The 13742-nt window shown below is 36.3% G+C and overlaps 1 protein-coding gene across 1 annotated transcript; it reads right to left on the bottom strand.

Annotated features, from left to right (window-relative positions):
• Positions 1 to 7328: 7328 nt before the first annotated feature.
• LOC119674592 lies at positions 7329 to 8090 on the bottom strand. The gene is made up of 2 exons (XM_038085737.1): positions 8083 to 8090; positions 7329 to 8010 (listed from the first exon to the last, which is right to left on the bottom strand). The coding sequence occupies exons 1-2, from the start codon at positions 8088 to 8090 to the stop codon at positions 7329 to 7331; spliced, it is 690 nt and encodes a 229-aa protein (XP_037941665.1).
• Positions 8091 to 13742: the final 5652 nt, after the last annotated feature.

Raw genomic sequence — 13742 nt, 5'->3', positions numbered from 1 at the left:
CTCACCCTTTCATATTCCACTTTCCGCTGATGTAGACTCTTATGTTTACTGTATGTGATAGCTATAGTCTGTTCTATTGGCCTACGCAAGATTTGGTATTGACTCCCGGCTGCTAATTCCTCTGGTAGTAGCCCCGGGCTGCTCCTACCTGTCTCGTGTTTCCCTCACCTGACTCCATCTTACAATATGACACACCCTCATTACAGATAAAACATTTCATTTGGTGAAACGACGACCTACACTCATCACCTGAACCTTCCCTGTTTGTAACCTTATAATGGTCCCCTGGCATTCCACAGGTGAAACACAAGTTGAGATGAAATGGTGATGAGCAAAACTTTGTTTGTATGTCCTGACTAGTTCTTTTTTGTGACGATTCATCCTTTTGTCTCTGTGTCTCCGGGTGGTCACCCATTCTAGACCTCCAGTTAAACGAACTGGTATTGTTGGCTTGCCTATCATGACTGACTTTTTGAATTGCTTCAAGCTCCATTACCTGATCTGACCATCCTTGTCTTTCTTCCTCCTTGATGAACTGTAATTCATTCACTTGTCGTCCTCGCGTCCTAGTTTCCAACAGTAGCTTTTCACCACGTTTACAGTCTCTGACCAAGTCTGCTAGATTCTCAATTGTGGAAGAAAACATTAGCCCAGCCAAAGAGGCTTTTAGATTCCCTTTGATTATGCGTACCAACTCAAATTCGGGGATTTTCTTCCGTAATCTAAAAGATAAATTATAAATTTCCGTATAAAAGGTTTCAAAAGGTTCGCCTGGCTGTTGCTTCCTTTCCATAATTTGCTTTATCACTTCATAGTCACTATCACTGGACTTAAACTGATTGACTAATTCACGTTTTAATTGAAAGTAGTCAAACGCCTCATCTTCAGCATGATCTTCCATCACCTGCCAGTACCAACGTGCTGCCTGTCCTGACACCAAAGAATGAAAATCAGTGAACAATTGGTGATAAGGAATCTCATGCTGCTCCCTCATCTTTTCTATTCTGAATACGAAACTTTCTACAGACATATCTTTGTTAGTACCATCAAATTTAATACGCCAACGATCTAGATCTACATTTTTCCTCGGGGCCCTCTGATCATCATCGAAAAGAATTGACTCACGCCTATTTTGACTCAACCTATCATTACCTTCCCTTTCAGACACTGGATTACTACTGCCTATAGGTAGTTTGTCCATCCTTGTATTTAGATTCTTAATTGTCGATTGCATTTCCCGCATGCCGTTCGTCAGAAACTCATGCTGTTGCGCAAATGATTTCATTAGATCCATCATTGCCCCAATTTTATCAACTCCTGGCAGTGAGTTTCCTGTCGCTTCCTCCATTGTTTCTTCCTCTGAATTAAACTCCGTCGACAGTGTCAATTTATTCACTTTATTAACAAAATCAGCTGATGTGTCTCTTCTCGCACTTGGCGTCGTTACCGGTTGGTCTTTAAACAACACTTCAGCACACAATCGGATATCTCTTGCTGGTACTTGATCTTGTGGTCGGGTTACGCCCGTATCTATTTGCGTCAGCAAGTATCCCACTGCGTGCTTCCCTATTGCTTTAGCTACACTTCTAGTAATCCTTTTATTACCACCTAGCTCTTCTTGACTTACTTCTACACCTACTGGAGTATACCAATCTTGGTTTGTCTCCATGCACTTATACGACACACCAAATCCCTAACCGTGAAGTAGCAATTGTACTAATAGCAACCAAGTGTCTGTAAAGCAACTTTCTTATTATTTATCAACGCTGTACAAAAAAAATTCCGACCGTACTCAATTTAAACTACTTCTTCTACCGCTCCTTTTCTCTATCTTATTCAAAATTAACAAAAAAAATAAAAACAGTAAAAAAAATAAAAAAACAAAATACTAATAATGTATCATATAAAAACAATAAATTATAATGATAAAACTTAATAATATTAATGCAATACTTTATTGCAGGTTACAACCGATAAGGATGTAACAATTATAATGATTTAGCTCGAGGTGTGCTTTACGGTTAACGTCTTTATAGGCAGGCTTAGCACAGTAAAACTCAGAGATATTTTGAATCAAATGAGCAAAAAGAAAAAGAAAAAAAACTACTTGAAATAACAGTTTCTGTCACTGTCTCTGTCATATTGTCCTGTCGTCATGTATTCAACTCATGTATCACTTGATAAGTAAGTCAATCCTACTGGCCCAATCACAACAGTACCTAAATCTATTATTACTCAGGTACGGATGAAAGAGTTCATGTAATTGACTTTTCTAAAAAGACTTTGAAGACTTAGTTTTACTCTGAACTGGTTCACGGTAAAACGACTTCCTATTTAAATAAAATAAGCTACACTAGTACTGCAATATCTACTCCGTTTAAACAGAAAATAGGCAAGACAATTGTTAGTCAACCCACCGGGTTTAACTAACCATACTGTATCGTAACCATTAAAGAAAACTAATTAAAATTTCCTATCAAAAGTAATCTACAAAAAAACTACGTGACACCGCAATGTATAGTTTGTTTTAACAAACTTTTACAAGACGACTGTTAGCTAAGCCACTGGCTAATCACTACCTATGCCACTTAACGCTGCTTGATCCATAAAGGATATATAAAACCTCTTGTGTTAGTCTCTGTTGTCTGTCCCATGTTGTCCCTGTCGCTCTCATTGGTGAATTGGTTATGGTTAATAGTACTTCCCACGATTGACGGCAAACAAATCAACCATCACTATACAACACCGCAATACTCCTTCCATCTGAACAGAAATTAGGCAAGACGATTGTAGACTTCTTAACCCACCGGGTTACAGTTAACTATATTGTATAGTGAATGCACTCCATTTGTTATGCGACCAACTCGAATCCTTCCGTCTGTCTTCATTTTGTCATCTGTTGGTAGGTTACTCTGTTATTTCGTCGTTGTCTCGTCTTACGTTCGTGTGCGTTGGTCATGTACTCCTCGTTCGTGTTCGTTGGGCGCCATTTGTTGTGTCAGCCCAGATGGTTTGTTATAGTATTTAAGTGCCCTGCATGACATGGTGGCAAGCCCGGTATGCTCGCCGGTTTAGGGGTGGGGTTCTTGGCTACTCAAATCCTACTGCTGACATCGAACAAAAAAAAAACATGTCATGACTTACTTCCATCCATTTCCGTAACAAAAAAATAAACTATATCTTCTTCATAGGTATATATATATTCTATATACATTCTTCTATTCACTTACTATAACTAGGTAGATTAATAACTATTACTAAAACTAATATATATCTTTCAATTTCAAAACTTGCATATATAATCCTAATTCTTTATAATTCAATTTTTTTTCTATCCTTTTCTGTTTCAATTTAACTCAATTGATTTTTCCATCACTTCATACTACTGACAAAAAAAAAAACAACAGACAATACCTAACCACCCAGACATACTGTTTTTTTTTTTCTTTATATTTTTGGTTTCTTAAATTTAAAAAAACATTCATCATAGAAGATGGGCATTGTTTTTTTTCCATTTGAAATTATTACACAGGCCGCAGGTGTGTCATTATTGGGAGAACGTCCGGCTTCTCCAGGACTCACGTCCAGAGCACGCATCATTTGTATCATTTCTTTCACAATGCATTGATGCTCCTCATAGCTAACCTGCGGCATTGGTCCCTCAATACATTCATTGACAGTAGCCATACTTCTATATTGCTCAATAGGCACGTCCGTGGTTTACTATGACTCTCTTTACTTACTTAACTTTACTTAACTGATTTTATTTTTGCTAGGCCCCCTTGATCTACCTGAAGCACACCTCTAGAGCTAACAGTTGGAGTCTAAATCATAATTAGGCTATTGCTATTAGCCGAATACAATTCCACTCACATAAGAATATATTAATTTGTATAAGTGTAATCAAAAACAAAAGTTTTCTGGTTTAAATTTAAATCTTTCCTCTTTTTTTCTTTTATTTACCTGTTTATTATAAAGTAATAATAACAAAAAGAGAGAAAACAAAAAAAAAATATATATATTTATACTGACAAATGAAATAAAATTTATTCATATATCATAAAAAAACTAATATTTTTAACCATCATCTATTATTATATACTTATATGTATACTTATAAATATAATTGAAATTAAGTACATATCTAAATCAAGTTAGATAAGAATATCTCTAATGCACATCAATTTTTTTTTCTACTATCAACCTGCGTTTATTATTATTATTTTTTTTTTTTTTAATTGAGTTTATACCAGGTACTTACTAGCCCCGCTGAAATGACGTCACCTCGCGCGCTCCAGTTACCTAGCTGCATAAAAAAAATTACAAAGAGAGAGTTTATGTAAAACACATGAATCCGTGTCTATATTGCAAAACAACTACTAATGTGCTTAAAGAGATTTTCTGTCTTTTGAAAAATTTATGTTCACAATAAGTTAATTTATATATTCATTATTCATGTATTAATTAAAAACAATAAAAAAAATTCAAAGAAACTAAATATAATAAAGAAACTTTTTTTTTTTTTTTTAAATTCACTATAAATATTATTGTATTGTAATGTAATAATTTATTGTAATGTAATAGAAAAAAATTCAAAAAAAATTAAAAGAAAATACGGATATATAAAAAAAATTAATGATTTTACAAGAAAAATTTAAGTTCCGATAGATATAATTCCAATTTTTTATATAATTTCTTCTTTTAATAATTTATAAAATATCAGCGAATTTACAATCTGCGATCTCAATGTTTTCTCAATAGAACTGATGTTGAAATACCTGATAATGCCGCTACTTATACAGTTGGTTCTTTATCCTGTTGCCCTCCGTTAATATAGCTGTCTGTTTGCGGTGCTCAGCAATTCTTTACAGTACTCCCTATTGTAGACCAATTTTCACCACATTTTACTGGTCACAGTTTGGAATTCTATGTAGCCAAAGGTTAAATACTTTATATACACAAAACTGCTACTTTTGCAGTAACTTTTATATTATAATTTTTATATAATTTCGTTCTTGTTCACAATACGTAGTCACTCTTACAGACTTTATTTCAACAAAACTGCTACTTTTGCAGTAACTTTTATATTATAATTTTTATATAATTTCATTCTTGTTCACAATGTTGAATTTAAAAAAAACAAACTGATCTAACTATATCAGTATTCTTTCAAACAATATCATTAGTTTTCACAAACAAAAAAACTTTTCGCCAAAATTATATATATAATATTTAAAAATTCTTGTTAGTCTTCTGATTGTTAACACAACCTTTCACCATCTAGATTCGCCAAAACTGATCCTCTTTTCAGCTCCGCTTCCCAATTTTATACCACCGCTAATACTTGTAACTGGCCTTTTTTTTAAATTCTTTTTCAGTTACCAAAATTTGCGGGGTAGCAGAACCTTCCGTTCTTCTAACATTTTGTTTGTTTTGGTTTTTTTCTTTTTTTTTTTTTCTTTTTCTACATTCCGAATATTTAACACAATCAAACTCCTAATTTACATGCTCTGCCCTATTGGCAGCACTAAAACTTTCAAGTTCGGAATGTGTATGAGCTTTCGCCGCGATCTTACAAACCAAAACAAAAGACAATAATAGAATCAAAAGCTTTCAATTATTTTGCTTGGAATGTGCGCGCAATGCACATGCTAATTTTTATTATTTTTATTTTTCATGAGTGATTAACGTAAAATAAGAACAAATAAAAAAAAAACAAATTTTCTACTGCTGGTGAGGTAAAGACGAAACTATCTGAGTCCTATATATGCAAGATACTCCTGGACAGCGTGGGACAACCCAGGTAAAATCTTGATTAAAATTTTTCTTTTTCATTACTAAACCATATGTTTCCTTTACCTAGGCCTACATAACACTTGGGCTGATAAATGCGTATTTACGTATAATTTCGGCAACGACGTTATGTATCTGTTATTGTATGTCGATGACGGTCTTATATGTGGCAAAAATCGTGGTCTCATTCAGAATTTGTTGGACAAATTTCATACCTAGTTTGAAATTACCTACAAAGATGCTGAATATTTTGTCGGAATGCAAATTGAGATCGACACAAAGCAAGAAAAACTAATTATTTCTCAAAATATTTATACTTTAAAAATATTAGAACGTTTTAATTATTCTAATTGTTTTGCAGTTTCAACACCTACAGAAATGGGCAAACATTTTTAAAAATCTACTATAGATGGTCCGAAAGCAAAATTTCCATATCGGGAGGCGATTGGTTCTTTAATGTACCTCATGGTGTGTATTGAATCGTTTCCTTGAAAATCCATCTGAAATTCATTGACAAGGAGTTAAGCATGTTTTTAGATATATAAAGGGCACACTTGAGTATGGCGTATCATTTAACCTAAATTCAAGTGATACTGAGCTCGTCATGTATTGCGATGCAGATTGGGGCAATGACATTGATACCCGTCGCAGCATTTCTGGTTGGATTGCATTCATAAATGGTGGTCCTGTTAGTTATAGTTCTAGGCGACAGAGTGTAATTGCAACATCTACTACTGAAGCAGAGTTTTTATCAATTTGTGCAGCAACAAAAGCAGTTGTATGGCTGCGCAAGCTTACAAGCGATGTAAATTGCAAACAATATGGTGCTACTATTATTAACTGTGACAACCAAAAGGCAATAGAGTTAGTTAAGAATCCAGATTCATCAAAGCGAACTAAGCACATCGCTATACAATACTTTTACTCCTGTGATATGCAAGTTACTGGTGAAATTAACATGAAGTATGTCGAAAGCAGCAAACAACTTGCGGATGCTCTTACAAAATCTCTTAATAAAATTAAGTTTGAAATATTGATAAGCCAATATGGTCTAGCTAAAGTTTGTAATAAAAAAAAGCGAGAAGGAGTGTTGAATATTACGCTTTTCTTTAAACATTTTTGTAACATCCTAATACTACGTTTTGGGATAGAAACTTTTATTGTTAATTTGCAAACACTTGTTTTATGTTAAAAAGCTCTCTCTTGCTTCCGGTTTTTATTCCGAAAATACTTTTGTTCTTTCACGTGTTAGCTAAACATCACATCACATGTATATATCTTTATTCATTATATTATATCAAATTCAGTAGAAGTGATTTAATAAAGTCATCCATTGATATCAAGTTAAAATATCACAACATTTTCCTCTATGCACTGTATTTTATTTTCGGCGTAAATAGGAAGATTTTTCAAGATTGATTGATTATTGGACATCCTTTTCCGCAATTTCAATCCATCGCTGCTTAAACATTTGAAAATTGTATTGATTTTATTTTTACAATCTAATTTTGTATCAGCGCCAGTCAAGAGATCATTCATATAAAAATCATTTTTAATTTTATTTTTAATAAGAATGCCTCTATTATAGTGTCAGCAATTTGTTGTAATGTGCGAATTGCTGAAAATGGAGCCGAAGCAGTTCCAAAAGTGACTGTGGTTAGTTTAAATTCCTCAATTATGTCTGTTGGATTTTCTCTCCAGAGTATGCGTTGATAATCTTGATGCTCTTCTGCAATTTTTATTTGTCTAAACATATTTTCCACATCTGGTGTCACCACGAATTTCCATAATCTCCATTTTATTATTATGTCAAATATATCTTTTTGTAATCGCGGTCCGATCATCATGATATTATTAAGACTATTTCCATTAGTTGTTTTAGCGGACGCATCAAAAACTACACGTAGTTTCGATGTTGAACTTGCTTCTCTAATTACAGCCTGATGTGGCATATAGTACAACCCTTCATTTTGATTTTCTGCTTTAACCATATGACCTAAACGTTCGTATTCTCGCATAAACTCTATGTATTCTGACTTAATTTCTTTCTTCATTTCCTTCTCTAGGCTGATTAGTCTAACTACTGCTTGTTTTCTAGAATTCCCTAAGGACAATTCTTCTTTAAATGGAATTTGCACAATGTATCTACCATCTGTATCTTTTGTTGTAGTTGTTTTATATAGTTCTTGACATTTTTCATCTTCTTGTAAGTTTGTGCTTTTTTCATCAAACTTCAAAGAGAAGTTTACTTTGAAAAATAGAAATTGACAATCAAATTTTTAGGCATACACAGGCATTTTGAACAGAGCAAAAATAAATGTTAGTAATAAATAACTTTTAATAAATATTAAAAAAACTCATATTAAGAGTCAACATTACTACATTGGTGACCTTCGACGGTTGGAAATAAGTGTTACGGTAGTTAATAATAATTGAAGCTGTGATTATGAAAAAATTCAAAACATGTCGCAAGAAGCAGACATTAATGTCGTGCATGATGTTAACGATATGCTAACAGTTAATAGCGCGCAAATTAACACCCGAGCTGGTGACATTTTCCGCATAGGAGTAAAAGCACCTGCTTTCAGCAAGCGAGATTCAGATCTATATTTCATATAGATGGAGTCGCAGTTTCGAAACGCGGGCATAACAACGGATCAAACGAGGTACGACTACGTTGTCGGCAGCCTCGACAGCAACACATTGAGGAACATCGCCGATATCATACGTGCTCCACCTGCCGCTAATAAATATGAAGCAGTCAAAAAGCGATTGGTTCAAGATTTCGCGGATTCAGAGAATCGCAAACTACGACGTCTTATGCAAGAATATCAGTTAGGCGACCACAAGCCGTCACATTTGCTACGAACGATGCGCGATTTGTCTAGTGGCACCATGAACGATGGCGCAATTAAACAATTGTGGTTGGATTCTCTGCCAGAGGCTGTACGAGCGGTTGTGTCCATTTCAGATGTGGATTTGGATAAATGTGCGCAACAAGCAGATTTAATGCTGGAAATTGGAAATTGAAATTCTGTTTCTGAAGTGCATACCGGTGCGAGAAATGTAGGTGGCAATTCAACTGTGTCTTCTTCCTTCGATGTCAGGCATTTAGTGAATGGTGTGGAAGAACTCAGCAAGCAGTTATGAGAGACCAAAGAATCGCAACACAATTTCTGCTCACGAAGTAGATCGAACACACCAGTATAAACACAACATTCACGAACTCGTCCGGCAAGCTTGGTATCTAAATATCCAGTGTGCCTCTACCATAATTATTTTAGCGCAAATGAACGGAAATGTGCCAAGCCCTGCAGTTTCACAACCACGGAAAACTGAAATCCGCTTCGTCACCGGCGGTTGGCGAAGCAAAACGTTTTTACAAATCCAGCCGATTATATGTTTTAGATCCCTCGACACAATTGAAATTCCTTGTCGACACAGGTGTAGTTTTCTCAATTCTACTCGTTTCGGTCTTCGACAGAACTAAGCCGACAGCATCTGCCAAACTCTTGTACGCAGTAAACGGAACTTCAATACAAACCTACAGAAATAAATTGATGACGTTGAATCTTGGCCTGTGGCGCAACCTTGATTGGGAGTTCGTCGTAGCCGATGTATGCAAACCTATACTAGGAGCCGACTTTCTGCAATATTACGGTCTAGTTGTAGATTTGCAGCGAAAACACCTCGTTGACAGCAAAAGCAACATGAAAGTTCATTGTGCAACAGCGTTACATATGCCAGAGCCAGTATTCGCAGTGAATGCATTTCATACCTCGAAAATTTTCGAAAATTATTAGAAGAGTTCAAAGATCTAATACCAACATCGTATAACAAGTCTGGAGCAGCAAGAACCACGGTGCAACATCACATCGTTACCACGGGACAACCAGTCTATGCACGTCCCAGGCGGCTTAATCCACAAAGGTTGCAAGCAGCAAAAACTGAGTTCCAGTACATGCTTGATCAAGGCATATGCACTCCTTCAAAAAGCGAATGGGCCGCTACATATGGTGGAGATGAAGAGTGGTACTTGGAGGACGTGCGGAGATTACATACAACTCAATGCACAGACAGTTCCATATCATTACCAGATTCCGCACATTCAGGATTTTACTCAGAGTTTGAGTGACAAAGCCATCTTCACCACACTTGATTTGGAACGAGCTTACTTCAGTATACCAATAGCACCTGAGGACAGAAAGAAGACTGCTATAATCACACCATTCGGGTTGTTCGAATTCAATGTGATGACATTCGGGCTGTGCAATGTCGATCAAACTTTTCAACGGCTCATGGATCAAGTACTTAACGGTTTGAACTTCACAGTTTATTGTCAACATTACCAAGTGCGTGTTTGCTCAAACGGAAGTTACCTTTCTCGGTCACACTATTGATCAAAATGGCATTCGTCCGCCAAAAGAAAAGCAATACTCAATTGTCCGAAACCAAGCAGTGCGCAAGAACTTCGTCGTTTTTTGGGCATGTTGAATTTTTATCGTCGTTTCATTCTTAAATCGCAGAGGGAGCAGCATTGCACCATATCAGCGAAGGATGAATCAAACCACTTGGATTTTATTCAAAGCGATTGACTGGCACACAACGACGGTACAACACCTATGATAGAGAACTTCATCCATTTATCAAGCAATTAAGCAATTCAAACACATGGTAAGAGGCAGGAACTGTACGGTGTTGTCTGATCATAAACCCATCATTTTCGCATTTCAGAAAAATCCTGAAAAAGCATTGCCCAGACAACTTCGTCATTTGGATTACATAGGTCAGTTTACTACTGATATCAGTCATTTTCCTGGACAAGACAATAGCGTTGCTGATTTCTTATCACGTATTGAGGAAATACAGGGAGAAAAGCAGATTGACTTTGATAGGTTATCAAAAAGCCAACAAAATGACCTGACTTTTATATGGACCCCCGTAGCGTGGAGCTAGTTTCGCGGCAAATTTCTGGTTTGCCTTTGAGCCTGGGTGTTGCTTGATCCACACCAGTTGGCCTATGTCTGGTTTCCAAGGTCTTCTTCGCAAATTGTAATACTTTGCCTGAGTTCCGCAGGCTTCTGCGATATTTGCCCGGACCACCGAAAACACCTGTTGTAGTTGTGATTGTTTCCGTTCTTGGTTCTTGGTGACTGCTCCACATTCTGGTATATATTTGTCAAAGGTTGCGCCTGGTAGTCTGGCTTCCCTCCCTTGAACTAGATAAATGGGGCTATAACCCGTAGTTTCAGATACCGCTAAATTGACTGCAAGCTTTACTTTACTTTACTTTACTTTGAAGTGGTTCCATGTTCTTTGCCGATTATTTGCATATTGAGCAATCATGATCTTTATTGTCTTGTTTGCTTGCTCCGAGGGATTTTCTTGCGGTGAGTATAGTGCCGTTCTTTGATGTCTGACTACAATTTCTTGCATGTAGCTTTCGAAGGATTTGTGGCGGAATTGTGGCCCATTATCTGTGATCAACACCTTGGGTACCCCAAAGTTTGCGATGACTTTTTCTCTGAACGCGGCTGTGGTGGCTTCGGTACTGGCCCTTCGCAATGGAATCAGTTCCACCCATTTACTGAAGCGGTCAAAAAAAACAAGTAACATCGTATTCCCCTTGCTCGATCTTGGTAGCGGACCGACAAAATCTGCACAGACAGTTGCCCATGGCTCCTCGGGTATTTGAGTGAGCATTTCGCCTGCCGGTTTTAATTGACTGGCTTTGTATTGTGAGCAGATATGGCAGCTCCTTACATGTTGCCGAATGTCTCTGAGCATACCAGGCCAGTAGTATCTGCTTGTTATACGCTGTATTGTTTTCCGTATTCCGAAGTGTCCTGCTTTGGGGTCATCGTGATTTTCTTTAAAGATTTGTGGACGTAACGATGATGGTACGCATATCTTCCATGATGTCGTGTTTTCATCCTCGATGAAGTTAAGGGTACTGCGATAGAGTTGACCATTTGCTATTGTGAAATCTGGAAACCTGTCTGGACTTGTCTGTACTTCATCGAATTTCCTTGTGAACCACTTACAATTACTTTGTCTAGACTCCGGAATTATTCGCGCAATATTTTCAAGCGGTTGTCTGGACAATGCATCCGCGATGACATTTAATTTACCTTTTCGATATTGAACCTCTAACTGATATTGTTGCAACTCTAATTCCCATCTGGCAATACGTCCGGTTGGGTTGATAATTGAGTTTAACCATTTGAGTGCCAGGTGGTCAAGTGATAATTGTAAATTGGTATCCTTCGAGGTATAGTCGCATTTTGCGAATTGCCAAACTATTGCTAAGCATTCCTTTTCAGTGGCTGAATCCTTTTCCTCGGTTTGTTTTAAATGCCGGCTTGCATAGGCAATGACATGTTCGACGTTGTTGATGGATTGTGCTAGTACTGCTCCCAATCCATAGTTACTTGCGTTTGTCTGGAGAGTAAAGGGGAGATTGAAATCTGAACAAGCGAGAACTGGTGCTTCTGTTAGTTTCCTTTTAATTTGATCAAAACAGAATTGCAACTATAACGCATTCCCCCTACTCCTGAGTTTTGTCCTTTTCACAAGCAAATAGCGTACAAGACCAATAAAACAATTTATTTAAATGTTCGCAGCCTGTGATCCACTGGTTTTTATGATAAATAGCTGTAGGAAAACGGCGACTTACCACACATTTCGACATTTTTACATCAGGTACCAAATTCTTCATATCTGGTGTTGGTCTATTCATTTTATGAATTAAAACTTTTTTTTCCGAAGATCGATTAAAAAAAGATATTTGAATCAAATCTTTAATCACACATTAATTCATTTCTAAATATTATTTTTCACTTCAAATTTCTTTAATATTTTTCTTTACTTTTACCATTTGCTAGTATAAAATTGCTTACTCTACATAAGAGTAAGAAACCATTTGCTCATATATAACGGCAACCATGACTTTGATTGTATTTGCACGCTTTGTATGAAGTTGGGGTTCAGTTTAGTCCCGAACGTAGTTAAGCGTCAGTTTTAATCCTCCATGAATCGTATTAATATGCGCCTGATTGATTATGAGTTTGGCCAAAGTACTCGTTGTATGTAAAATTATTGGATACTTTTGGTTGTCAGATAAATCTGCATTTCTTAATCTGCTGCCCACTCTTCGTACTCCTGCACTGTCAACAAATCGGTTTAATGAACACAACTTATTACTTTTCATTAATTGTTTCTGAAGATTAAGCCGTCTGATGTCATCTGAAAAACATTTTTGTGCCTGCTTCACCAACACAATTTCTGCTGCATCGATATCGTCTGCCGACAGATTGTCGATCTTTCTTTCGGATTTCTTTTTATGACAATTATAAACGAATCTAAGACAATAAGCTGTCACTCGAAGAAGTTTCTTTAATGAAGAAAATCGATTAATAATATTTTCATCTTTGGTAACGTCCACGACGGTACATACTGCAGTTTTTCTGGTTTCCGGAATAAGATTCAAATCTATTACTTCATCATTTTCTGGCCAATTTCCTTCATCTTTTATTAGCCAGTTTGGACCATGCCACCATAATATATTTGAAATAAGATTGTCACCATATACTCCCCTTGATGAAATATCTGCTGGATTATCTTTTCCTGGAACAAATCTAAATTGCCCCTTAAACGTATCCTGAATATACGATACTCTGTTTGCTACAAACGTAGTCCATCTATTTGGGTATTACCTTAGCCAATTTAATACAATTTTTGAATCTGACCATGCAATAATTTTACTAAAGGTAATCTTGTTATTCTTCTGAATGTAATTAATCAACTTTATCAATAGCACAGCTGCGCATAACTCCAATCGGGCTAATGATACCTGCTTAATAGGCGCAACTTTGGTTTTTGATGCTACTAGGGATATTGTAACCTTTTCTGCATTGATAACCTTTGTATATACAACTGCAGTATATCCT

Source organism: Teleopsis dalmanni, chromosome 2 (assembly GCF_002237135.1).
Source record: "Teleopsis dalmanni isolate 2A chromosome 2, ASM223713v2, whole genome shotgun sequence".
In the NCBI taxonomy this organism is placed as follows: Eukaryota; Metazoa; Arthropoda; class Insecta; order Diptera; family Diopsidae; genus Teleopsis; species Teleopsis dalmanni.
Note: the sequence above shows the minus strand (reverse complement) of the source record. Positions and strands in the feature narration are given on the sequence as shown.